General features: G+C 41.4%; 1 protein-coding gene across 1 annotated transcript; it reads left to right on the top strand.

The window, feature by feature from the left end:
* The first annotated feature begins 919 nt into the window (after positions 1-919).
* On the top strand, positions 920-27,035 carry LOC131697779 (amine oxidase [flavin-containing] B-like). The gene is made up of 15 exons (XM_058989024.1): positions 920-1,095; positions 8,035-8,129; positions 8,568-8,705; positions 9,980-10,084; positions 10,744-10,835; positions 12,361-12,502; positions 13,788-13,937; positions 15,724-15,883; positions 16,926-17,022; positions 17,540-17,593; positions 18,434-18,491; positions 18,792-18,889; positions 23,895-24,006; positions 24,192-24,254; positions 25,701-27,035. Exons 1-15 carry the CDS (start codon positions 1,029-1,031, stop codon positions 25,869-25,871), a joined length of 1,602 nt encoding a protein of 533 aa, XP_058845007.1. The 5' UTR covers positions 920-1,028; the 3' UTR covers positions 25,872-27,035.
* Positions 27,036-27,445: the final 410 nt, after the last annotated feature.

Raw genomic sequence — 27,445 nt, 5'->3', positions numbered from 1 at the left:
AATACATTGTCATATGGCATTTTGCTACATAATATTACAAATGCAGAAATTCCTATGCGTTAGTAATACTAGTGCATATAGTGTCTTATTAACAAGAAGTATAGTGTATATGGTGTTTTCCATCACTTTTTGTCCTAGGTGGAGGTATGGAAACACATATATGATATTAACAACTGGAAATGTAAAAGTTTCTAGCAACATTCATACTGGCAACTGTATACCATCGGAGAGCTGCAGCATTACACAATCTTCAGTTTTACACAAATACAGCCATGCCTGCTTCCACCGTTCTTCAAAAGCCCTCTGTGCTTTCAACTTTACCCGGAAGAACAAACTCAGGCAGTAGGCTTACATTCTCTAAGTTTGTTTCAGCTGCAGTATTATAAGCCCCTTTTCCTTAATCCTGCTAGCCACAGCATCACTCTGAGCCACGCAGCAGGCAGAGCAGGAGGGGTTACACATTAATCCTGCCAGCTCTGGGGCAGCATAGGAAGCAAAGCAGAAATGAAAAACAGTGTCTTTGTTGTGACAGCATTTAACAGGACTCTGAGCATGTGTTTTATAACAGCCTTCCTAAATATGTATTGTTAAAACGATAGAGGACATTATTCCTTTAAGAGAGCCCAGGCTTCAAATATAAGTATTAAAGTTCTGTAAATCAAAGTACCTGTATGAACTGTGTATTTGAAATGAGTCGTGCAGGGAGCTGAGGGATAAGTCCCACCTTGTTTGTATGAATTGTGTATTTGAAATGAGTCGTGAGGGAGCAGCGAGATAAGCCCCACCTTGTTTGTATGAATTGTGTATTTGAAATGAGTCATGAGGGAGCAGAGGGAAGGAGTAGAGGAGGAGGAGGAGGAGGAGGAGGAGGAGGAGGGGAGCAGAGGAGCAGAGGGATAAGCCCCACCTTGTTGTCATGGGGCACACTGTAGAGCTGGCACAGTCGCTGCTAGAGACAGTCCACAGACCAAGACATCCCATAAGCAGCAGCCTGTTTCTGCTTCACAAAGAGAATTCAATTTGCAGACATGGATCAACGGCAGAAAACACCAGTTGACAAAAAAGACGTGATTATCATTGGAGGGGGTTTGTCAGGTGAGTTACTTTATTTCCACCTACTTTGTCAGTGTAGTTACACACCAGTTAGATTTAACTCCAGGCAATGCATTTTTCACTTTGTTCTGCTGTCATACAGTAGATGCCTGTGTTGTCTTTTGGAGTAGCGTGTTTTATCCATGGCAAGTACTAGTTTATTAGCAGTGATTGTTGGATATGTTTTAATAGTGCTATAATCTGTGTGTTTAAAACTAATCATAAAGTCAGGGAACATTAGAATGCAATCAATAAAACACAGTCATGCATCCTTACCAAACGCGTGCAGACTGTGGCCGAGGGGTAATAAGATAATTAACAATTAGTTAACCCCTCGGCCAGAGTCTGCACCCGTTTGGTAAGGATGCATAACTGTCAGCTGGTTAGCTGATCAGTCATGCATCCTCACGGGTTTTTTAAATATAAATAAAAGACGCTGCGCTTTTAACTGCGCCGCAAACAAAAATACAAATAATAATACATAGGGGCGGGACACTCCGCCACATATGTCATCAATAATATGAACTTGTTATCATTAGCATTGTTATCAAATAATAATAGTTTTGTTGGCAACTATGTTGGCAATTATAATTACTAACAAGTTATAATTGAATATACCATAAGCTTTAAGAAGCTTGCAGAATTGTATGAAGTATAATAATATCAAACAACCATTTAACAATGGACTATTTTGACTAATAAATGAGCCAGGGAGAGATGTATTCATACCAACTGTAAAACACACTTAATTCGAGAGCCACTAGGTGAACTACAATGAGCTATGTTGTGCTTTGGTCTTGCATCACAATATAAAATATACATATCTCTATTTGTTTACATGTAAACAAAGTATCACAAGTGTTCAATCCACGAGGGGCTAATCTCATCAATACGCTGTCCATTGATACACCCCTCCTCTAACACACACACACACATGCAAAGAGCACCGTGCATATTGGTCCAAAGAAAAACACAAAAAGGCTAGAGTACAAAATATACAGCATTCTTAGAAGTGAATGTTACCGGCTTACTACCCCAATCCCTCAACCTTTTATTGTAGTTGACAGGCAATATCCACAGGCTTCCTTTTAATAAAGAGTAGTGGTAAGACAGGCTTCAGTGTTAATGTGCAAAACTGCCACTTTTTGCCTTTTTTCATTGAAGGGCACAATCTTGTTTCCTTGGTTTTGAATACAAATCCAGATTGCTTCCATGTATCCTTTCATGTGAAGATAAAGAGTATTATTATTGTATTATATTATTCATTCTTTTTTTGACCAGTGGTTTTCAACCCTGGTCCCCAACAACAGCAGGAACAAAATATTTGTTTTAAAAGTGCATTGCTTTCCAGTGCACATAAGACAGCACTCACAGACAGACTCTAGCTGTAGGAATTCCTAGGCTGCAATACAATTACAAATAAAACATAATGAACCCAAGTGTTTGGGATACTTCAGAATCAGGGTTAAACACCACCGCTATAGACTCTGCAAACATGCCAGCTTATCACATCCAGCAGTGGTGGAGTCTCAGTGCCACAGTGCAACCGGTGACATCAGCGATGCTGGGTCTCCAAGCGTCAATCAGATCAGGAAAGAACTGTAAATCAGGCTCTTGTCATGCATGAGCGGAGATGCAGAAGGAAAGAATACCCTTCTATACATAGAAGTGCTGGGTTATTATCAGTGGGTTAGTAATTGATTGATTAGGATTGACTGAGAGCAACATTACATATAGAGCCAAATACATTAACCGTAAGGTATGTATTATAAAGAAAAGTATAAGATGAACTAAACAGTAATGCAGAGAGAGAAAGAGAGATGAGAACAGAGACCCAAGAAACACAATAAAGAAAAAACACATACTATAATAAACACACGGGGCAGAGGTGAATGACTTCCACTGCTACCCTGGTTGGCAAAGGACTTTCACAAAATAAATAAACAAAGCACTTTAAACATTCAGAATGCAAACTGAAAGATCAGCAGGCCTAATTATTGTCAGGTACCTGTTAAAAGGGAACAATACCATTTGATATTAACGGCTGGCGTAAAATTAAACTTTCATCAACAAGACTGTGCCACTTTAAGGTGACATACGGTGCTAGTATGGATTCTTGCGTTATTTCACTCTGTAGATATGACCTAGTGGACCCCCCCTGGCCTGGGGCCCCGGGCAGTTGTTTGCTAGCCCTTAAAACCAGCTCTGGTCAGGATACCTGTCAGAGGAGAAAAGGTGAGGTCAAGCAGGGGTGGAACGTGTAAGCTGGTTAAAGTAGGACAGAAAGAATTGCTATAGAATTGGTGTGTAGGTTTAATTGTTAACTTCTCTAAATAAACATTTATGTGTATATATTCTACATTGCCATGGAAACAGAAAGCTATATTGAAAAAAACATATCCTTGTCAGCTTTATGTACATACATAGGAACGTGCAAAAAATCTCTTCCTATAATATACATGTTCCTATACGTCATGATGCTTCCTGGGCAGCAGCTTCATTTATAAACAAACTGCTGCCACTGTCACTCTTGCTACAACAAGCACAATGGAGAAGAAATAACAAATTCATTATAAAGACACGGACATTCAACCAAACAATGATGGGAACTCAACAATGAGGTTCAGACCAATATCTGAGGAATTTAAGGAGTCGTTTTAAAAGAGCAAGAAAATGAAAATACAAGGGAAAAAAACCACTTGCTGATATTATAAACTTCACAAAGTTGTATTTGCATTGAGCTGGAGAAACAAGAGAACTTCTCCAGATACCTGAAAAAGGACAAACACCTTTCCAATTTCATTTAGTCAAACAAAGAAAAACCGGGAAGACTTTGAACAATGTCTTTATTTTTAATGTATTATTTCTTCTCCATTTTATTGTGCTTGCTTTGTAGCAAGAGTGATCATGGATGTGGTTTGTTTTAAATGTTATTCACGTGTATGCTTTAAGAAACACAGACTATATGAAATAACATCAGAAAATATTATTATCACACAGTAATACAGTGGCTCTCAAAAGTATTCACCCCCCTTGGACTTTTCCACATTTTATTGTGTTATTTTCTGTTTTATATTTGTAATTAATTTAGAACAATGTATCAGTTATTTTCTGTTTTATATTTGTAATTAATTTAGAACAATTTGTAGATTTTATTTTTCACTTTGACATTATGGACTTTTTTTGTGTTGATCAGTGGCAAAAACTCCTAATTAAATCCATTTTGATTCCATGTTGTAACACAATAAAATGTGGAAAAGTCCAAGGTGGGTGAATACTTTTTTGAGAGCCACTGTAAATGTCTCTTATTGGTGTGGGCTGGTAATACCCAAAACCAAGTCGAGACATATTACTGTGTCATAATATATTCTGAGCCATACATTATTCTATTTATCTTTTTCCTCCTCAAGCAAGAAATGTATAATCTGTAACTGAAACTGAAGTACATTATATGTTACATTGCAAACAGAGAAAAGTTGTTACCTCTTTTTACAATGACAGAATGACAACAACTTCAAACATGTTTTTCTAGGTTTATGAAAGAGACTCATGAAGTACTTGCACATATCTCATCACTTCACAGTTATGAGCTTATGATTCAGTTCCAGGGGTCTGGAATCTGGTGCAGTCCGGCACAAATGAACCCCTGCCTAGGTCTCCTGGTCAGTTACAAGGGAATCAATGACAGGGCTTCATGGCAGTTGGTGGGTAGTTTCCCAGACAGAGGGGAGTACCTTGTGTTGACTGTACAAACTGTCTGATAGAAAGCCACATCTGATTGGAGGCGTGTAGCTGGTTGCCCATCCATAGCTGTAGTTTTTTTTCAGAGTGTAATACCAAGTTGGAGAGTGTAAGGAAGCCATTTAAACTGAGAGAACATCCGATGATGATGGATTCTAGCATTACAATTCAGCGATCACGTCTGCATGGGTCTCTTTGCATTACGGCAGGACAGGGAGAATTAAATGGGATTATGTTGACAGAAAAGACTACATTACGCTTCAGGCTCTAGGGCTTGGATGTTTAAACTAAAAGAAAAAGCCTCCGGTCTGGACTAAGCACCTTCCTTTTGTCTCCACTGACCTGTCACTCAAGTGGCCTGTGTTTCCACTTAGTGATAAACTACAGTAACTTGTTTGATCTGTTAGTGGCCTGTGATTCCAGTATATATACACTACTGGTCAAAAGTTTTAGAACACATCAATTTTTCCAGTTTTTATTGAAATTTACGCAGTTTAATGTCTCAATGTACTCTGAAATTAAAGCATAGAACAAATAAACAATTGGAGATAAAAAAAAAATCATGGAATCGTTTTGTTTAACAAAATTTAATCTAAATTTTTGACTCAAAGTACCCACCTTTTGCAGATATAACAGCCAAACACACTCGTGGCATTCTTTCTACAATGGAAATCAAATATTGTTCGGAAAGTTCTTCTCAACACTGTTGCAGAAGTTCCCGCAAATGTGTTGCACTTGTAGGTTGCTTTGCTTTCACTCTTCTGTCCAGTTCATCCCAAACCAGCTTGATGGGGTTTAAGTCTGGAGACTGTGCTGGCCATTCCATGATTTGAAGCCTACCGTCTTGTTCTTTTCTTCTAAGGTAGTTCTGACATAGCCTGGAGGTATGTTTTGGGTCATTATCTTGCTGTAGGATGAACCCCTGACCAACTAGGCGTATACCAGAGGGTATTGCATGGCGCTGCAAAATGCTGTGGTCGCAGTTTTGGTTCAGGGTGCAACTCACTCTGTGCAAGTCGCCGACTCTGGATCCAGCAAAAGAGCCCCAGACCATCACGCTTCCTCCTCCATGTTTGACAGTTGGTGTCACACACCGAGGAACCATCCTTTCGCCTACTCGACGGCGTACAAAAACCCTGCGTGATGAACCGAAGATTTCAAATTTTGATTCATCGGTCCATAAGACCTTCTTCCAGTCTTCAGTAGTCCACTGGCGGTGCATCATGGCCCAGGCAAGCCTCTTTTTCTTATTTTGCCATCTTAGCAATGGCTTTCTTACTGCCACTCGACCTGTCAAACCTGCAGCTCGAAGTCTTCTCTTCACAGTTGAAACTGAGACTTGCTTACTTCGACCAGTGTTAAGCTGTGCTTGAAGCTGTTGTCCTGTGAGCCGCCTATCACGCAAGCTGTTGACTCTCAGCAACTTGTCTTCTGATTCTGTTGTGGCTTTGGGTCTGCCAGACCTCTTCCTGTCAGAGTTTCCTCCAGTTTCCAAGTGCCTTTTGATGGTGTAGGAAACTGTACTCACTGACACCTTGGCTTTCTTTGCAATTTCTCTAAAGGAAATACCTACACTTTTAAGGGTTATAATGGTCTGTCTGTCTTCTTTTGTTGATTGCCTTTTTCTCGCCATTATGAGAGCAATATACTACTTCCTGCAGTACAGTACTGTCCAAATAATGTTTAAGAGGGTGTAGTAACACAGTCTGTTCCAACACTGCTTTTATACAGACAGAGGGTTTGTAAGTAATCAACAAAAGTTGGGACACCTGTAGGAATTGTTAGCATCAACTGTCAAGGCTTAATTTACTTCCATTGCTGCAGAACAGCTGTAAGTTGTTAACCCATTACTTGTTCCCTGAAAAAGGCCTTTTTGTATAACTCTGAAATGTACATTATTTTTCAGTTTTTGGTAAGCTAAACTTTTTTTTTTTAACCTCTGGCAGTTTACCGCTTACCTTTGTACCATTTCAGGTTATTCACTGGACTTGAACTGCTTAAATTTCAATAAAAGCTGGAAAAATGGGGGTTTTCTAAAACTTTTGACCGGTAGTGTATAGGCCTTTCATAATTGGTTTAAAAAGATAATAACCGGAATTGTCTGAGGGGTTTTATTGCCATGCATCATTGGCAGCACAAAAACCACAGGCAGAATACAAATGAAAGTAAACTGGGATTCTCTCTTGTTATTTCAAATGCAGCAGAACGTATAGGAGCCGTTGTCTGGAAACGTCACGTTACCATAGAAACACAGGGCCCACCTGTTTCGGAGCCTCTCTTTGATATTCTTGTTGAGTCACCGAGCTGCTTTTATTCTCTGACTGAAAAACAATTTCCTGAATAACAGATCTCCATTCTATTGAGTGACAGGATGAGGTGTGTGTACACATGTGTGTTTAGACATCAGTGGTGTGTGTGGGAGACTGTACACAGTAATATAATCTACTATGCAACCTGGCATCATTAAACAAGTCCAGCACTTACCAATAATACCTTCTAATCCAACCGCAGGGCAATTATTACAAAAGACCAACATGCATGAATTATTTCTATATTCATGTTCGCATGCCACATACTTTGTCTCTATTGTAGAAGCCCGTTGTGTTCTGGTCCTGTCACCTTTTATATTGTTTGCATTATTTCAGTGTTTTATTTGTGTTTGTATAGAAGTCTGTGTTATTGTGCTTTGATTATGCGCTAAGGAGCTGCTCTTCGGTTCAGCTTGCCTGTTATACATTTGACAGAAAAACAAAAGGAGACTTAATCCAGTGTTAGATCACTAGAGGGCGCTGGCTCTTACTCCTATCAAGACACTCTCAGCTGATCTAGCCTGTGTTACACATATCAATGAAAGGCAGCTGAAACTGAAGAGCAGTTCCTGAACTCAGGTGAAAGCACTGTGACACTGACTTAAGAGAATTAAAAAAGTGAAACGTATTATTTGAAAATTGCAATAAATCCACTCAGAATGGTTTATAACTTTATAAAAAAAACTACCAAGAAGCTACTTGCTCTTTACTGTTAGACTTGTTTCAATGTCTGCGCAGGTTTTTCATGCAGCGATTTCTTGTTCCCTGTTGCATTTTTCTCTGTCCTCAATTGACCGTGGTATAACTCTTTCAGGTTGGTTGTTTTGGTCATTTTGTTTGCAGTTTATTATTTTTTAACAGCTTGTGTTTTTTTGTCATTGCTGTTTTTTAGGGTTGTCTGCTGCCAAGCTGCTGAAAGAGGCTGGTGTTAGTGTGGTGGTGCTTGAAGCCAGAGATCGTGTGGGTGGAAGAACCCTCACTGTGAAGGTAAGAGCTTAGGAGTGACTTCACTCACACTCAACATATTCAACGCAGTGGAGAAGGAGCAGTGCATTGAGAAACAGACTGACTCCAGTGCAAGAGGATGTCACTGTTTAGAAGCCTCCTCCTCCACAGCCACACTTCCTGGGAATTTTGTTTCTCTTGCCCATTTCCCCTCAGTCCACGTTTGGACAGCCTGATGCTCTGAGTGATACCTGTCATTTGAGATCTCCATTCTGCTTGTATTGAGTGTTAGGATGAGGTGTCAGGGCCACTTTGCTTCTAACTAAATTCTGCTCTAAACTCCCAGTTTCCTTCAATTTCCTGTATCCAGTCTAATGGTGGTTTCTCTTTATCTGCATTGCCAGTGTTTCTGGTCTGTTCTGTTTCAAGTTAAATAGGAGCTGTGAAAGGAATAGAACTGTGGTGTCTGTTCTGCAACAGGGTCCTCAGTTCCAGTATGTGGATCTTGGGGGTGCCTATGTTGGGCCCACCCAGAATGGAATCCTGCGGCTTGCCAAGGAACTGGGGGTGCAGACCTACCTCGTCAATGAGAAGGAGCAGCTCATCCATCACGTGAAGGTGAGAGAGTACAGCATTTACTAAGAGTTCAGACTTCATGTGTCCAAAACTAGGATATCATTGGGATTACAGAACCTTGGCTTACTATACCCCAAGTGACAGACAGGAATACTCAATTTGTAGGTTTAGGGTGTTTAGGAGGGACAGACAAGACAGAAGAGGAGGAGAGGTGGTGCTGTATATTAGAGAAAACAGAGGTAAAACCAAAGGACAGTGGAACCCAAAACCTGTGCCAATCCATCGGGGTCAAGGAAACTGAGAAGAGTGTGCTAGAGACCACCAAACATGGATACCAACGACAGCACTCCTTTATACAAACCTTATATACATTGTTGCTCCAGCCATTGCTCCTCTGCCTGTAACTGGCGAGATACTGTAATTGAATCGAAATGTATTTTTGTTGTGTTTTTTGTTCTCCAGTTCCGTGCTTGTTTTTATAAATACCATGATAATTGGTTGCTGCCCATGTTATCACAGTTTTGTATCTTCTTCCTTCGCTTCTGTTTCCATGGAAACCAAAGAAAGAACCCTGAAGCCAGCCTGTCACCTCCATTTAGTTGTGCTTCTCTGTACACGGACAAGGACTTCAAAATGTAAAATCTGCTCAGATGTAAAGGTCAAGATAAACTGCGGCAGAGGCAAATATTAGAATTTATGTGGCTATAAACCTACAGACGTTTGTTTGTGCTGCCCATGGCTGTATTAAGGCAGGTCCAAGTACTGGAAATGATTATTTTGTTACTTTGTTTTTACAAAGCCCCCTAATTTTAATTCTTAAGTGAAGCTGTTTTTAGATCCACTACTGTTTAGATAACTTGAATAGACCCAGCTTGGAAAGGGAAATATATGATTGCTGTACCATGTGTTTCTATCAAAACTGCACAATCTAGACCTATGTAGAGAGTGCACAATAGGTACCATCTATGGAACTATTCTGTAAGCTACAATCACTTTAAATTAAAGGGGGGTCAGAACTATGTTGTAACCAGAGTATAAAACCTACTAAAATAATAACAGGGGGGAAGGGGGTGGGTTAAAGGTTACAGGGTAAGCAAGTGTACTTCTTTTGAAGTGTGTTGTATCCAGAGTGTAGGACCTGCTAAAGTAACAGGAGAAGGATAAGCCCTTTAAACCGGTTTTGAGATATATGAAACACGTACATGGAAATAGTGTACATTGAAAGCTGGATGTAACCCCTCTAATGAATTTGTAATGCTAACCCTGTTGTGTGTCTGGCTGGTCAGTGAGTGACCTGCTGCTCTGTCTCCTCTCAGGGCAAGACGTACCCTTTCAGGGGGGCCTTCCCGCCCATGTGGAACCCCATTGTCTACATGGATTACAACAGCCTGTGGAGGACGCTGGATGACATGGGGGAGGAGGTCAGTCAAGGAGTTCAGTCCGACAGTTTCTACAAGTGTTATTATTATTCTCTTCTTACCTGTTTGTGGTGTTACCAATCATTCTGATATGATGGATTCACTTGTCATGACAATGGAATGGATCACGTATTAGGGATAGCACCAGACAGTTAACTAGAAAAGTGACAGTCAGTGACTAATCACTCACTTCACTTCCAAAGCAGTAGCAGCAACACAGTATGTGTGTGTGTGTGTGTCTAGATTGTGTATGCTAGTATTGAACTAACAAAGTCAATATGCAGCTGTTTGAATTGAAACAGAGAGTACTGGTGAAGTGTGCAGTTTCAGATGCATGGAATTGCAGAAGCATTTGTAATCCATGACACAGAAATGACATTTTAGAACACTAATACATGATTTTATACCAGCATTTTTAAATATAGTGCAACACATTGTTACACAAACAGAGCACCAGACAATATTTCATTTCTACCTTGCCGATTTGATTCTGCCAAAGAAGTAGTCATTCTCCTGCTATTATTATGTACGCTGTAATATAGAGAAGCTGCATCTCCCTGCTGAAAGTGTGTTTCCATCACGAGCAGCAGCAGGTCTGAGGGCTCACTCTAAAGTAAGCTCCAACTCATGCAGAAAGCTCTTTTGTGTTTCCTCTTGTTCAGATCCCTTGTGACGCCCCCTGGAGTGCACGGCATGCCGTGCGGTGGGACAACATGACCATGAAGGAGCTCATTGACCAGCTGTGCTGGACAAGGTCAGGCAGCCACTGGAGTGTATAGATAGAATCTGAAGCTAACAATAGCCACCGCGATTGTCTTCCTGACTTTACAATGGCAACCCTTCTCAAATGATCTTCATTGGTAATGCTAGCAGACAGTGGCCCTACAGTGGCATTGAAATAGTTCTGTATGAAGGGGCACAATCATTAAGAATCCCTGCAGGTTGCCATCATATTGTACCCAATAATCTATTGTATATACAATACTGCCTTTAGCCTGTTATTTGTCCAGATAGTGTAACTAGAGTTCTGGAGGAGAGGTTATATATTGTTTATTAATATCCAAACATAGCTTTGTTGACATTTCTTGTCACACCATCTGCTGCCTTTGTAGCTTCAGATAAATGCATTCTGAGTCCCATGTTTATAACCCTACATAAAATAAATATGTTAAGAATAGCTGGGTCATGAAGGTGCATGCAGAGTTAGGCAAAGACAGCTTTTATTAGTCTTGTATCTTATCTGTTTAATTAAAGGCTAACAGATGGCAATCATAACAATATGCTATTGTCTGCAATTTTGCTTTTACTTTTGCTCCGGTGGAGTGTGTTGCTAGGTAGATGTTATGTTTTATTGGTTGTTCACTGTCATGGTATATCATACAGATGTGGTTTAGAATCCAAGGTGGGTGTGTTGCTAGGCAGATGTTATGTTTTATTGGTTGTTCACTGTCATGGTATATCATACAGGTGTTCTTGTTTGTGACTGGTTTAGAATCCAAGGGGAGTGTGTTGCTAGGCAGATGTCATGTTTTTATAGGTTGTTCACTGTCATGGTATATCATAGAGGTGTTCTTGTTTGTGACTGGTTTAGAATCCAAGGGGAGTGTGTTGCTAGGCAGATGTTATGTTTTATTGGTTGTTCACTGTCATGGTATATCATACAGGTGTTCTTGTTTGTGACTGGTTTAGAATCCAAGGGGAGTGTGTTGCTAGGCAGATGTTATGTTTTATTGGTTGTTCACTGTCATGGTATATCATACAGGTGTTCTTGTTTGTGACTGGTTTAGAATCCAAGGGGTCTCATAATCTCCTGGTTCACAGAATAAAAGACTCTGCTGTCACTTGAGAGGTGGTACACACAAGTGCTTAAAGGGTTAAAACAATACTAAAGTCCTGTACTTAAACTTGCTTACAAATGAAAATGTACGTTGTTTTTTTTTTCTAGTTTTTGCATCTTTGTTGTTCTCCTCGTGCTTCTAGTGCTTTATTCATAAGCATATTTAGTAATACTAATACATTCAATGACAAATGTTTTGACTGAAGCCTTTTTCAATGTTTTCAGATGTCTTTAATTAGAAGACATTGAAAAACACTCCCAGTCGAAATATTTGTCACTGAATTGCATTAGGTTTTTATGAGTAATTTAGCATTATTGAGTGTTTAATAGTTCTGGATGTACTCACAAGCAGGAGCGTGCTGATAAATGGATAAGACTGCAATGCACTTCACATGGAATACACACAGAGAGTGGAGAAATGTCTGTTCTTTCATAAATGCAGGGCAGCCAAGGAGTTTGCCACACTGTTTGTCAATGTGAATGTAACCTCTGAACCACACGAGGTGTCAGCACTCTGGTTTCTGTGGTACGTGAAGCAGTGTGGAGGAACGAAGAGGATATTTTCAACTTCTAATGGAGGGCAGGTACAAAGCTGTCTGGACTGCATTACTGCACACTGCAATGTATTATTAGCTTTCAACAGTGAGGACTAACATGTACTCTATCACATTCATTCTGCCTCTGCTGTGCAGATTTACTGTTTTTTTTTTTTTACTGAATCTATAAAAATGATTAATTGTTTGCCAGATTAAAAAAAAAAATCTATTAGATTTTTCCAGCATTTTAATAACACTCTCACTAAAGCACATATTGTTGCAAGTGTTTTATTTCACAAGTCCAGGGCATTGCTACTGCATTAATCTCACTGTCCTCTGAGAATCTCCTTCCTTATCTCAATGTCATATTAACAGCACTTGCTTCTGTTTAAATAAAAGTCCCTCTAACTCTCAGTGATTGAGTGGGGTTTTATATAAACAAGCCACAGGAAGCACTACATCACACCTCAGAAAACTGTACTCTGTTTATGATCTTTAAACAGATACTTCATTGCATCTTTATTTTCCTAATATATTGTTTTTTATAGATGGCTGAAGATCTTTCAGCTAATCAGAGAGCTTGTTTTGCCTGCTATATGCCACTACACATCACAGAGAAACCCAACTCATGGTCTGCATATTGAGTTTGTACTGTGCTTCATTCTCACTAGAGGTTCATTTGAGGCAGATCTGGATTCCCTTCACTGCAAAGGCCATTCAAAACGGTGACATCACAATGGGCCTCAGCCACTTAACTATGTGTATTCTCTTCAATCAGTCTTTTCCCTTCTGTCAGTGAAAATCACAATGGACTAAACAAAGGTCAGTCAGGAATAGAAAACAAATGGAGCTGGTATATTAACAATAAAACAGTATGTGACGAAGTTAAAGGACTGTGAGGATCTGCGTATAGGTTATATAAACACTCCTGGTGTTTCAGTCTCTGTCCAGTCCTACTCGTTCTGATATCCCCTCATACACAGACCTTCACCATCCTGTATAACCATATAACATCATGCGTGTGTTGTGCATGATCCAGTGAAGTATTGCGCACTCAATCCTGTGCAACGCTTTTATGCTTCCCCACTGTCAGCCTTGAGGAGTCTTTTCCTAAGTCGTTTTGCTGGAACAGTTCAGAAGCACACCCTAATAGCTATGGCAAATACTGATCTAAGCATAGACAATCATACAGAACACACATATAGGGTAACTCACAGGTAACAAGATGTGAGTGATTCACAGTAGCCCTTTAGAATGGATTTGCCATGGCGGTCGCTGTGGCTCCTCAGACTTGCTTAATGAAAGCGTTCTTGTCGTGGCTCTGTTCCCTCAGGAGAGAAAATTTGTTGGTGGATCGGGGCAGATCAGTGATCGAATGGCAGGGCAGCTCGGGGATGGGGTGAGGCTGAACCAGCCTGCAGTTAGACTGACTCAGACTGAAGCAGCTGTCTATGTGGAAACTCTACATGGAGACAAATATGAGGTAGGTGCAAGAGAGGGGCTTATACACTACAGTTTGTATGGCTTGTGTTTCCAGGTCCACTCTAACCACACATTACCAGTCACACATGTTTTAGACATGTCTTGAGAATCGCTCGTCCAGGTTTGTTGAAACTTTAAGGGGGCATTCCTTAGTCTTTTTTTTTTACACGTGATTTGCTGAGCTGTTGTGAACTGCATACGCATGTGCTACCTTATTAAGAAGTTAGGCCACACGTTAGGCATGTCTACATGTAATCATAACTTTAAATCACAATTTTACCTCAAACCTTTTACTTAATCTTAACCTTAAAGTCTCCCAGCGACTGCAGGTGCTACTTCACAGAGATGGTTGTGTGCAGACCCCTGAAATAGCCATTCTTTAGCACAAGCTCTTGAGGGTTCTGTATGTGTAGCTGTGCAAGGTCTCCTCCTATCTCATGGTCTGGTTTGTTTATTTGGAGGCATGTTTGTATGTTACTGACAGTTATACAATCCATAATCCCATAAAGAATCATTGATGGCACAATATTGTCAGGTAAACACAATCACGACTCTTTATTGGTGTTTCAAAAACTCTCCAACTTTATTTAAAATCACAACAATTACAGCTTCTAAGAGCTAAGCTGTATGAATGTATCTCTGCCAGTAGATGGCAGTATTAACACACATGAACTCCTTATATTACATACCGTATATCAGCTAATGAAGCTATGTATTTTATTTTTTTTTGTCTGGGGTTTTTAGGATTTTATGTTCAATATAAATTGCTGTGTTTGTCTTGCCTTGGGACCCACCTGAAGATGAGTTATTACTCCAATTCTGTAAATAAATAAACACATACATGCTTAAATAAATACATAAATAAATAAACACAAACATAAATGCATGTTTATTAATGTATATAATCCTTTAATTTTTCAATAAACTGCAGAGTTTGAATCTTCTTCCAGTGCAGTACTTGCTTGAGACTGTATTTTATAAGTCTATTACCTGACGTTGTGTCAACAGTCACTGATTCCTCTACATCTTGTCCTGTGTGCAGAGAAATATTGACATTTAAAGCATAATTAAAAATGTGTTTTCTAAAACCTTAGATTTGGTTAAGGAAAATGTATCAAAAGTATTGAAAAGTATAATTTGTTTGTCTGCATGCTGCGCAATCCCGTGCACTGTGCAGCATAGAGAACACATCTGATCATGTGACAGGCACTGCTAGTGACATTACAGGTAGCAGGGCCTTGTGATCTATTCACAGCCTAAAAAAGCACAAACCTCCAGTAACACAGAGCCTAATTTCAGTCGTGGTTTCTATTTTTATGACTCTCCTTGACATCATTTGGAAGAAAATTCCACAGAAATCAAACCTGTGTAAACACAATAGAGCGCTTTCACGATCCTCACACATCCTACAGGAACTGTGAAGAGTCCAGCTGCCTGATCCTGGACTGAATACATTACCAAGGCCATCATACTGAAATAGCAAATCCAGTTTTTGGGATTACTGATAAATCAATGTGTTTTATGTAGTATATCTCTTATTATCCCACATGGAAATGCCTGTCAGAATTCAGAGCGGAGGCTGGTGTCCTGAGGTTTTGCACACATCTACAGAACCGTTTGTCCAGTTGTATGTTAAGGCTACTGTCCCTCTGTCTGTATGATGAGCTTGTTTCCATGTGCACACAGTGGAGGCCGGTCATGTAGTTCTGCTTATTATTCATGTTATTGATGCATCCCAGCCGTGGTGGGGGATGGCTGTCTCTGACCTGCTTGCTGTTTCTCTCCAGGGTGCCTATGTCATTAGTGCCATCCCTCCAGGCTTGAGCATGAATATCCACTACGACCCTCCGCTGCCCCCTGTGCGGAACCAGCTGATCCAGCGAGTCCCAATGGGGTCCATCATCAAATGCATGATGTATTACAAGCAGGCCTTCTGGAAGGACAAGGGTAAAGGGTCTCATATTCATACTGCTAACAGTATAGTAGCCACACACTGTGATGCCATGTAGCCTATACTACCATATAAGAGTTTCCCATGGTAAAGCATGGTAAAGCCCAGAGAGGTATGTAAAGCATATTCAAAATCATGACAAGCCAGGGCAAATGATGGTAAATCCATAGCAGGACCATGGGTGCAGGAGACTCTCACTAACAGTACAATAACACAGGAGACTCACTAATAGTACAATAATCCAGGAGACTCTCACTGATAGTACAATAACACAGGAGACTCACTAATAATACAATAATCCAGGAGACTCTCACTTATCCAAACCAGTTGGGACCAGTCCCTGTCACAGCTGTTAATGCTTCACACATGCCTGATACAAACCAGACATTGCAGTTTGGTTTCTATCAGCCTGTGTTTCATTAGTGTGGGTCGGATTACAGATCAGTTCGGACTACAGGGTTCTGATGAGCAGGAGCCTGCTGTATTCACAGTTTTAAAGGGAGTCTATTACTGTATTGCATTATTCACTTTTTTCCTGGTTAATTATATTCTTGTATTGTTGGTGTTTTCATTAAGTTTTTTTTTTTGCATCTGCAATAAGTAGATGTGTTTTTTTTGTGGTAAGAGCTTAGTGTTGAAAGTTCTTATCAAGAGTCAGAGCCATCTAGTGATCGGCAGTTTCTTTTTGTTTTGCTGGCATACACGGCTGTGTACAAGAGGGCGCTGTCGCTTATTAATTTAAAAACACTTTGACTGATCTAGCCTATGCAACATATGTCAATGGCAGGCAGCAAGAACTGAAGAGCGGCTCCTGAAATCATAACCAAAGCACCTTAAAAGATACTAATCAAAAATAAAAGACCACTGCCATGTGCTGTATGTACTCTGTGCGTTTCTAGAACATCTTGAAGAAGGGAGATGCAGCTTTTCATTACAGAATACCTGTCAGGGATTCAACTTGCATAGCAAACGACTCATCAACAAATGGCCCATCACACACACTGTGGGTGTAATGCCTTTTGAACGGTCTGTGTGCAGGGTACTGTGGAACAATGATGATTGAAGATGAGGAATCACCCATTTCAATGACACTGGATGACACCAAACCCGATGGATCTTGTCCTTGTATCATGGGGTAAATATAAAAACAGGACTCTCCCATGTAGAGATGTCTCTGCTCCCAAACGTAACAATATGGTGTTACGCATGCATTTGATTCATGATGTGTTGATAAACAGTATACTTGTCTGTCCTGCATGTGGGCTCTGTTTTAATGATCTAAACACAGGCAGATCTAGACATTGCTGCTCTTACCTCTAATGTCTTTTAAACCTGCTGTGTGTTTATTTATAGAGCCACTTACAAACATTACTGCAATAAAGCCACAAAAAACCTGAGGTTTGCACAATATCGGGTAGTCTGATCATCCACTGCAATATACAGATCATTAAAACAGACACCAGTGTCTGCTAAGTGTTGAGAGCATTCTGGGAGTGTTGTCAGTCTGTTTATTTCCAATATGAAATGAGTGTCTGTATGGATGCATAGAGGATGAGGCTTCACTCTCTGCAAGCTGGGGAAGGCACAATGATGGGGCTTGTCAAGGCAAGTGAGATTGAGTTGCAAGACTTGTACTGTGTCTTCTTTTTCAGATTTATTTTGGCCAGAAAGGCAAGGCATCTCATCCACCTAAGCAAAGATGAGAGGTATGTGCATTGATGTTAAATGGGCTTCACTTTAGCTTTTCTTTGTCTAATTACTGTGTATTTACATAGTAGTTGCATGATAAATACATGTGTAATTATACATAATTACAATGTTATTATGTATAGTTACAATGTCCCTAGTGTCAATATTTTTGAACGATATATGTAAGTACACAGTTGTATCAGAAAAGGGTTAGAGTTAAGGTTAGGGTTAGGTTTAGAGTTAGGGTTAGGATTAGGATTACATCATGCACAAAACATGTACACATTAAGTACATTGTAACTATGCTTAATAACATTGTAATTATGTGTAAGTACACATGTATTAACTAAGTAACTACTATGTAAATACACAGTAATTAGAGAGACTTAATGTGTGACTGCTTTGTTTTCCAAATGACCTTTAACAAAACCCAAAACATATCTACATATTTAACAGCTTGAAAATAACAAGGACTGTTTTATTAATGCTTTCCTGCATGGAATATTGAAAACAGCTGGTAAAAGGGAGTTTTGGACACATAATAAATATATTTTCCATTTAATTGTTTTTCAGTTTATTTCCATTGCTTTTATATGAGGGAAAAATGACATCCTCATGAGGTCATCAGGCATTTGTGTCAGTCATATAAAGACTATCTGTCTCCATATGAGGTCGCTGTCCATGAAAGGGTTTTCCAAGCCTCTTTTTAGATAGAATTTGCAGTTTATGAAACCCATTCATTTGGTTTGTTAGTTTATTCTCATTCTTCAACACACTGTTTAACCTTTAAGAGTTTTAACACTCTTAAAAAGTCTGGTATATATACAGTGTATCATTTATTAAATATGTTTTAACAGAAAAGAAAGAGTCTGTCAGATTTATGCACAAGTTCTTGGCACTAAAGAAGCACTTCATGTAAGTATATAACTCATCACTCATACAGTGATGTTCTATAGTTTTTGTTTCACATTTTCATGTTATGATATATAATGACGGAGAAGCAGAAATGACAGCAGTAACCTAAATAAGCATGGAATATACTGATCTAACCAGAAACAACAGGACAGAATGATACTCATACACTAGAATACGAAATAAGTATCAGGAAATATGAAATAATAATGTTTTTAACAGCAATGTAATACTGCACACTTTACCGAAGCGGAGTTGTCTGCATGCAGTGCTCTGCTTATTTCATTGTACATGTACCCACAGCCTGTTCACTATGAAGAGAAGGACTGGTGTGAAGAGCAGTACTCAGGGGGGTGCTACAGTGCCTACTTCCCCCCAGGAACCTTCTGTCAGTTCAGCAGGTTGGTTCCTAGATCTCATGTATACTGTTCTAATTCAACAAACCTTTACCACCAAATGAAGCCAATAGCAGTCACTACTTTACACCAAAAAACAAAAGCACCGTTCTGATGTTATGCTAGGCAATGAAAGTCATTTTTTTGATTAAATTTTTATGATTTTTCTAATCATTACAAACCAATTTCCTGATTTCTACCTCAGTGCCTGCTTCTGTAATTTCTGAAAAGGGAACAGAGATTACCACTGCACACCTCAAATGGACATTTTATTAAAAAAAGGACATTTGTTTGTAAGCATGGTTAATAATTATCAGAAAGCAGAAACAACAACAGATATACAAAACACATATACAGTAAAAGGATATTAAATAGCTAAGTCCCATCAAATGTCTTTGTTGATGTTTTTTTACTGACACCTTCTGTGTTCTGATGTTTGTTTTTTTACTGTTATTCCAATGCTGGGTTTTCATGTTTTTTGACTTTGTTAAGGTGCTTTTACCACATTACAGGGTTTATGATTTTTCTGTGATGCTCCAGGTTTGCTCAGATCACTGGTAGTCGGGTGTGATGCTCCAGGTTTGCTCAGATCAGTTGGGTGCGATGCTCCAGGTTTGCTCAGATCAGTTGGGTGTGACGCTCCAGGTTTGCTCAGATCAGTCGGGAGTGATGCTCCAGGTTTGCTCAGATCAGTTGGGTGTGATGCTCCAGGTTTGCTCAGATCAGTCGGGAGTGATGCTCCAGGTTTGCTCAGATCAGTTGGGTGTGATGCTCCAGGTTTGCTCAGATCAGTCGGGAGTGATGCTCCAGGTTTGCTCAGATCAGTTGGGTGTGATGCTCCAGGTTTGCTCAGATCAGTTGGATGTGATGCTCCAGGTTTGCTCAGATCAGTTGGGTGTGATGCTTCAGGTTTGCTCAGATCACTGGTAGTCGGGTGCGATGCTCCAGGTTTGCTCAGATCAGTTGGGTGTGACACTCCAGGTTTGCTCAGATCAGTTGGGTGCGATGCTCCAGGTTTGCTCAGATCAGTTGGGTGTGATGCTCCAGGTTTGCTCAGATCAGTTGGGTGTGACGCTCCAGGTTTGCTCAGATCAGTTGGGAGTGATGCTCCAGGTTTGCTCAGATCAGTTGGGTGTGACGCTCCAGGTTTGATCAGATCAGTTGGGTGTGATGCTCCAGGTTTGCTCAGATCAGTTGGGTGTGATGCTTCAGGTTTGCTCAGATCACTGGTAGTCGGGTGCGATGCTCCAGGTTTGCTCAGATCAGTTGGGTGTGACACTCCAGGTTTGCTCAGATCAGTTGGGTGCGATGCTCCAGGTTTGCTCAGATCAGTTGGGTGTGATGCTCCAGGTTTGCTCAGATCAGTTGGGTGTGACGCTCCAGGTTTGCTCAGATCAGTTGGATGTGATGCTCCAGGTTTGCTCAGATCAGTTGGGAGTGATGCTCCAGGTTTGCTCAGATCAGTTGGGTGTGATGCTCCAGGTTTGCTCAGATCAGTTGGGTGTGATGCTCCAGGTTTGCTCAGATCAGTTGGGTGTGATGCTCCAGGTTTGCTCAGATCAGTTGGGTGTGACGCTCCAGGTTTGCTCAGATCAGTTGGGAGTGATGCTCCAGGTTTGCTCAGATCAGTTGGGAGTGATGCTCCAGGTTTGCTCAGATCAGTTGGGTGTGACGCTCCAGGTTTGCTCAGATCAGTCGGGAGTGATGCTCCAGGTTTGCTCAGATCAGTTGGGTGTGATGCTCCAGGTTTGCTCAGATCAGTCGGGAGTGATGCTCCAGGTTTGCTCAGATCAGTTGGGTGTGATGCTCCAGGTTTGCTCAGATCAGTTGGATGTGATGCTCCAGGTTTGCTCAGATCAGTTGGGTGTGATGCTTCAGGTTTGCTCAGATCACTGGTAGTCGGGTGCGATGCTCCAGGTTTGCTCAGATCAGTTGGGTGTGACACTCCAGGTTTGCTCAGATCAGTTGGGTGCGATGCTCCAGGTTTGCTCAGATCAGTTGGGTGTGATGCTCCAGGTTTGCTCAGATCAGTTGGGTGTGACGCTCCAGGTTTGCTCAGATCAGTTGGGAGTGATGCTCCAGGTTTGCTCAGATCAGTTGGGTGTGACGCTCCAGGTTTGATCAGATCAGTTGGGTGTGATGCTCCAGGTTTGCTCAGATCAGTTGGGTGTGATGCTTCAGGTTTGCTCAGATCACTGGTAGTCGGGTGCGATGCTCCAGGTTTGCTCAGATCAGTTGGGTGTGACACTCCAGGTTTGCTCAGATCAGTTGGGTGCGATGCTCCAGGTTTGCTCAGATCAGTTGGGTGTGATGCTCCAGGTTTGCTCAGATCAGTTGGGTGTGACGCTCCAGGTTTGCTCAGATCAGTTGGATGTGATGCTCCAGGTTTGCTCAGATCAGTTGGGAGTGATGCTCCAGGTTTGCTCAGATCAGTTGGGTGTGATGCTCCAGGTTTGCTCAGATCAGTTGGGTGCGATGCTCCAGGTTTGCTCAGATCAGTTGGGTGTGATGCTCCAGGTTTGCTCAGATCAGTTGGGTGTGACTCTCCAGGTTTGCTCAGATCAGTTGGGAGTGATGCTCCAGGTTTGCTCAGATCAGATGGGTGTGATGCTCCAGGTTTGCTCAGATCAGTTGGGTGTGATGCTCCAGGTTTGCTCAGATCAGTTGGATGTGATGCTCCAGGTTTGCTCAGATCAGTTGGGTGTGATGCTTCAGGTTTGCTCAGATCACTGGTAGTCGGGTGCGATGCTCCAGGTTTGCTCAGATCAGTTGGGTGTGACACTCCAGGTTTGCTCAGATCAGTTGGGTGCGATGCTCCAGGTTTGCTCAGATCAGTTGGGTGTGATGCTCCAGGTTTGCTCAGATCAGTTGGGTGTGACGCTCCAGGTTTGCTCAGATCAGTTGGATGTGATGCTCCAGGTTTGCTCAGATCAGTTGGGTGTGATGCTCCAGGTTTGCTCAGATCAGTTGGATGTGATGCTCCAGGTTTGCTCAGATCAGTTGGGTGTGATGCTTCAGGTTTGCTCAGATCACTGGTAGTCGGGTGCGATGCTCCAGGTTTGCTCAGATCAGTTGGGTGTGACACTCCAGGTTTGCTCAGATCAGTTGGGTGCGATGCTCCAGGTTTGCTCAGATCAGTTGGGTGTGATGCTCCAGGTTTGCTCAGATCAGTTGGGTGTGACGCTCCAGGTTTGCTCAGATCAGTTGGGAGTGATGCTCCAGGTTTGCTCAGATCAGTTGGGTGTGACGCTCCAGGTTTGATCAGATCAGTTGGGTGTGATGCTCCAGGTTTGCTCAGATCAGTTGGGTGTGATGCTTCAGGTTTGCTCAGATCACTGGTAGTCGGGTGCGATGCTCCAGGTTTGCTCAGATCAGTTGGGTGTGACACTCCAGGTTTGCTCAGATCAGTTGGGTGCGATGCTCCAGGTTTGCTCAGATCAGTTGGGTGTGATGCTCCAGGTTTGCTCAGATCAGTTGGGTGTGACGCTCCAGGTTTGCTCAGATCAGTTGGATGTGATGCTCCAGGTTTGCTCAGATCAGTTGGGAGTGATGCTCCAGGTTTGCTCAGATCAGTTGGGTGTGATGCTCCAGGTTTGCTCAGATCAGTTGGGTGCGATGCTCCAGGTTTGCTCAGATCAGTTGGGTGTGATGCTCCAGGTTTGCTCAGATCAGTTGGGTGTGACTCTCCAGGTTTGCTCAGATCAGTTGGGAGTGATGCTCCAGGTTTGCTCAGATCAGTTGGGTGTGACGCTCCAGGTTTGATCAGATCAGTTGGGTGTGATGCTCCAGGTTTGCTCAGATCAGTTGGGTGTGATGCTTCAGGTTTGCTCAGATCACTGGTAGTCGGGTGCGATGCTCCAGGTTTGCTCAGATCAGTTGGGTGTGACACTCCAGGTTTGCTCAGATCAGTTGGGTGCGATGCTCCAGGTTTGCTCAGATCAGTTGGGTGTGATGCTCCAGGTTTGCTCAGATCAGTTGGGTGTGATGCTCCAGGTTTGCTCAGATCAGTTGGGAGTGATGCTCCAGGTTTGCTCAGATCAGTTGGGTGTGACGCTCCAGGTTTGATCAGATCAGTTGGGTGTGATGCTTCAGGTTTGCTCAGATCACTGGTAGTCGGGTGCGATGCTCCAGGTTTGCTCAGATCAGTTGGGTGCGATGCTCCAGGTTTGCTCAGATCAGTTGGATGTGATGCTCCAGGTTTGCTCAGATCAGTCGGGTGTGATGCTCCAGGTTTGCTCAGATCAGTTGGGTGTGACACTCCAGGTTTGCTCAGATCAGTTGGGTGTGATGCTCCAGGTTTACTCAGATCAGTTGGGTGCGAGGCTCCAGGTTTGCTCAGATGAGTTAGGTGCGATGCTCCAGGTTTGCTCAGATCAGTTGGGTGCGATGCTCCAGGTTTGTTCAGATTACTGGTAGTCGGGTGCATGATACACAATCGTTGCACTTGTCCTCTTGCTCTCTGTTAAGCAGCTTGCTCGGCTGGCAGTAAAGGATCTGCTGGGCTCCTATCCCCAGGAAAGCCTTGCAAGCAGACGGGACCCCCCGTTGTGCTCAGCGGACACCTCCCAGCATCTCTGCCCCGGAGCATCACAATCTGTGAGATTTTAACTGCAGGGTGTTTTATATAATTTGGTTTTATTTTTGGAAGTCTAAATCTGGATAGAATCGAGCTATACATATATTTTTTAATCAGGCAGACATTACTCCAAATATTTATTTTCTGGTTGTATTTGATTAACTTTCAGCAAACAAACCAACAAGGACTTTTAAATCAGCTACGTTGCTATGGTACTGCTTCTATCAGGTCCTCTCATACAGAGATAAACAATGTAATATTATTAATATGTGAGCAACTCAGAAGCATAAAAAGGCCAGGGAACTAAAATGACCTTTGAAGTTGGTTACTCATCTTCTAAAAAGCGACTACTTTTCATTGTATCGGTTCCTCTCTTTCTGTATATTCTCAAGGTTAATGAGACTTGTTGTGTCTGTATTCTTGCTTTCCCCTTAGAGTTCTTCGAGAGCCGTTTGGCAGACTGTACTTTGCCGGCACGGAGACAGCGACGAGGTGGAGTGGATACATGGATGGGGCAGTGCAGGCAGGGGAGAGGGCTGCCAGAGAGGTAACAAGACAACTCCATACCATCCTGTAGCTGAGGCATTGCCATTGTAGAGCCCTGGGATTCAGATCAGCATTTCCACAATGACATCTGCAGTGAAAATCAATTACAGCAAACAGCTTCTTAAAAGTGATCCCACATCCACCCGAATATTTATATCCCTAAATTTCAATATATCTGTTTCTCAGGTGCTACATTCTATGGGAAAAATCTCAAAAGCTGATATCTGGACTGAAGATCCTGAATCCAAGGTATTCTGAGTTTCATCCTTTATAGGTTTTATATAGGATTTTGACTTCATTTATCAATGCTACAGCAGATACTTTTAATTAGCGCTTGCACAGTCCAGTCCAGGAATTATAACATATCTGTTTGGAGTTTTTTTCACACCCATGTCCCAAACTCATGTTTCTAAACTCAGTGTTCAGACGGATCTCATCAGTTCATAAGGGTTTGTCTATTAGACCCACCTTACTCAGCCGGGATAAACCAGAGCTGGATTTCTGAATAGAATCTTGCAGCACCGGGGATTCACCCTGGATTGCATGAACCACCTATTTTTGGATATCCCTGGGACTAACCCTTCAGCTAGGTGGTAGATGCAATCCATGTGGATTCCCTGGTGCTGTAAAATCCTTAAGAAATCCAGCTGTGGTTTATCCTGGCAGGGTGCAGATTGATAAAATCAACCTCTTACTTCCTTACCATTTTACCAAGCCTGTCCATGACCATAGCCCTCATTATTTTATAGTGTCTCCCAATGATAAGATACCTCCGTGTATCTTACTGTATATTGTTAAAATAAAATAGTGTGTAATCAACAAAACAGAAGTGCTGGGAAACTCATTTTAGGGATGAGTAATCCAGATATACAGAATTGCCTTTTAAATGGATACCCATTAGGTTACAGTTCAAATTGTACACTTCTTCATATTTGCATGTAAAGAACTTATGAAAGAGGTCTAGACATAATGCCAAGAGGCAACCCGTCTGGATTCAGGAATTTCTCAGTTATGAAGTACAATCAACTTCCAATAGAGCAACAGTAAGTAATGGCAAACTAATCTGCTCTCTTCCTCTTTCATGCACACTGGCAAGAAGAACAAATGAATTACTACCGTTCAGTGTGCCGGAACTGTACAAAAAACGTCCACTAGAAGGCAGTGTCTACTAGCTAATACTGCAATACTGTTTCTCACTAGATAGGGTCCTCAATCAAAAATGTGAAACCATATGCACTATCATGCCTGTCTGTCTGAACGCTGCTAGCTTCACATAGATTGTGTTTGGTATACTCTGATGAACAAAAGACACCTTTTAAGAAGGCAGGCAAGCTAGCTCTTTGTAGCAGAGCAATAAGAGACCAGCAGCAGATATCCTCTCCGTACAGGTCCCTCCCCTGAACTGACTAACACAGTCATTCCCATTCAAACACACATAGTGGTACATGTCTGGTTGTCTCACTCAATTGGAAGGAAAGAACACATCAATTTCCATTACAGAGATTGGTCTTTACCCTGGCCCTGCCAAGACCACACAATATAAGCATTACTACACCCTGGAGGTGGCCGCTGACTTCTAAACAGTGACTTTCCTAAAACAGTCACATTGCGTGCCACAGTAAGGTGCTCTTACCATCATTACCTTGTAACCTGGGGGAATCATTACCTTGTAACCCGGTTTGTTTTGTTGCATAGGAAGTTCCGTCTCAGCCAATCACAGCGAGTTTCCTGGAGGAGCACCTGCCCTCTGTCCCAGCGTTCCTCACAGTGATGGGCGTCTCCACGGTTCTCATTGCTATAGTCACTGCTCTTGGCATGGCTGCATTCAAGAAGGACCTTCACTTACATCTATTTAATTTAATCTGATTTTACCACAGTGTGTGCCCTGATTGTGTTGTATTGTATTGGAATGTCGTGCATACGTTATCTTTATTTCAGTTACATTCCAGTAACCCCCAAACTAGGTCATGTTTACTCCTGCTTTAATTCTACTATTTAGTACCTGGCTGTGTCTTAATTCACACTCTCCTCGAAACACACGCATCACTGTGTACTTGTCTCCCTTGCTCTCACACTACAAAAGTAGATTACGCCTGAGACACACTTTTTACCCATGCTGCATCAGGTTAAAGTGAACTGGCCAGTAGGTTCACAAGAGGTTCTAGCTGACTTCAGTAATCCCCTGGTTTTATAAGCACATCTTTTACATTAAACAACAGGGACCAAATAAGTTGTTACACCTGACATGTCATGCCATTAAACCGGAGAATACATCAAAGTTGGCTGATAATGTGCCATAAATGCGTGCGCGCGATGTATTCGTGTGCGTGCCGTAGCCATAGAAATTGTAAACAAAAAAAAAAAGTTCATTAAGCAGCAGACAGTTGCTAATATCTGAAATCCATTAACATTAAAGTCTATGGGACGGGATTGGTTCCCGTGAAAATGTTGTTAATAACTGAAAGTCGTCTTTATCAGGGTTGCTAATTAAAGTCATCTACTGAATTACTTTCATGAGGTGCATTAACTGACCATTTGAGACTAGCACAGCAAATCACTATGAATTATTGTAAATTGTACAATTAATAGTGCAACGACTTAAATAAAAAGCTGTCACAGCATGGTCGTCTATACACTTAACACCTGCCTCAGTTCAAAGTCAAGGTAATCACGCCAGAATAATGCATAGTGTGCAGTATAGTATATTATCATTTTAATCATGTAGAACTGCATTTATCAATAATATGGTCATTTTATTGAATAGCTATATGATTTGTAGGTGTTATCCCCTCCAAGAGTAACATATATTGACAATATATTTACTGTGATTCATAAAAATACATGTTTGTATTGTGTGGAAAGAAAACTACAAATGTCTTGCCTCAGTATTGTCACAATGCCATGTAATGTCAGTGCTAAATGCCAATATTGACTGAACTGTTATTGTCTAGCTGTCATGTGCAAATAAGATGAGTGAGTTTGTGCTGAAAATAAAGTGACTATCAACAAGAATATCTCTTTTTCATTCATCTCAGAATTGATTTCCATTGCTTTTCTTATAAGAGTTCAGATGACCCAGTCTTCACAGCACCCAACAGGATCAGTAGATAATACATATTTTTTAAGCAGCACTGAGTCATGAAATCTGAAAAACTTCATTAATTATCCCCCAATGAAGATGGTTTGATGGTGCTGGCACTTTTTTCAGAACTGTATCTCACAGTTTTATACATGTCTGAAAATGTATTTAAAGGTCATGTGGAAGCAGACATGCCATAAAATCCCAATATATAGCGGGCTCTCACTAATCCCAAACCAGGCAGACCTATAGTGCTGTGAGCGATGCCAGCAGAATGAAATGCAGGCTGATAAGCTCAATATTACAATCGTATATGCATGTGAGATGATAAGCTTCAATATTACAATTGTATCTGCATGTG

Source organism: Acipenser ruthenus, chromosome 16, assembly GCF_902713425.1.
Source record: "Acipenser ruthenus chromosome 16, fAciRut3.2 maternal haplotype, whole genome shotgun sequence".
Classification (NCBI taxonomy): domain Eukaryota; kingdom Metazoa; phylum Chordata; class Actinopteri; order Acipenseriformes; family Acipenseridae; genus Acipenser; species Acipenser ruthenus.
The sequence above is the reverse complement of the archived record's forward strand: the minus strand, read 5'-3'. Positions and strand labels throughout refer to the sequence as shown.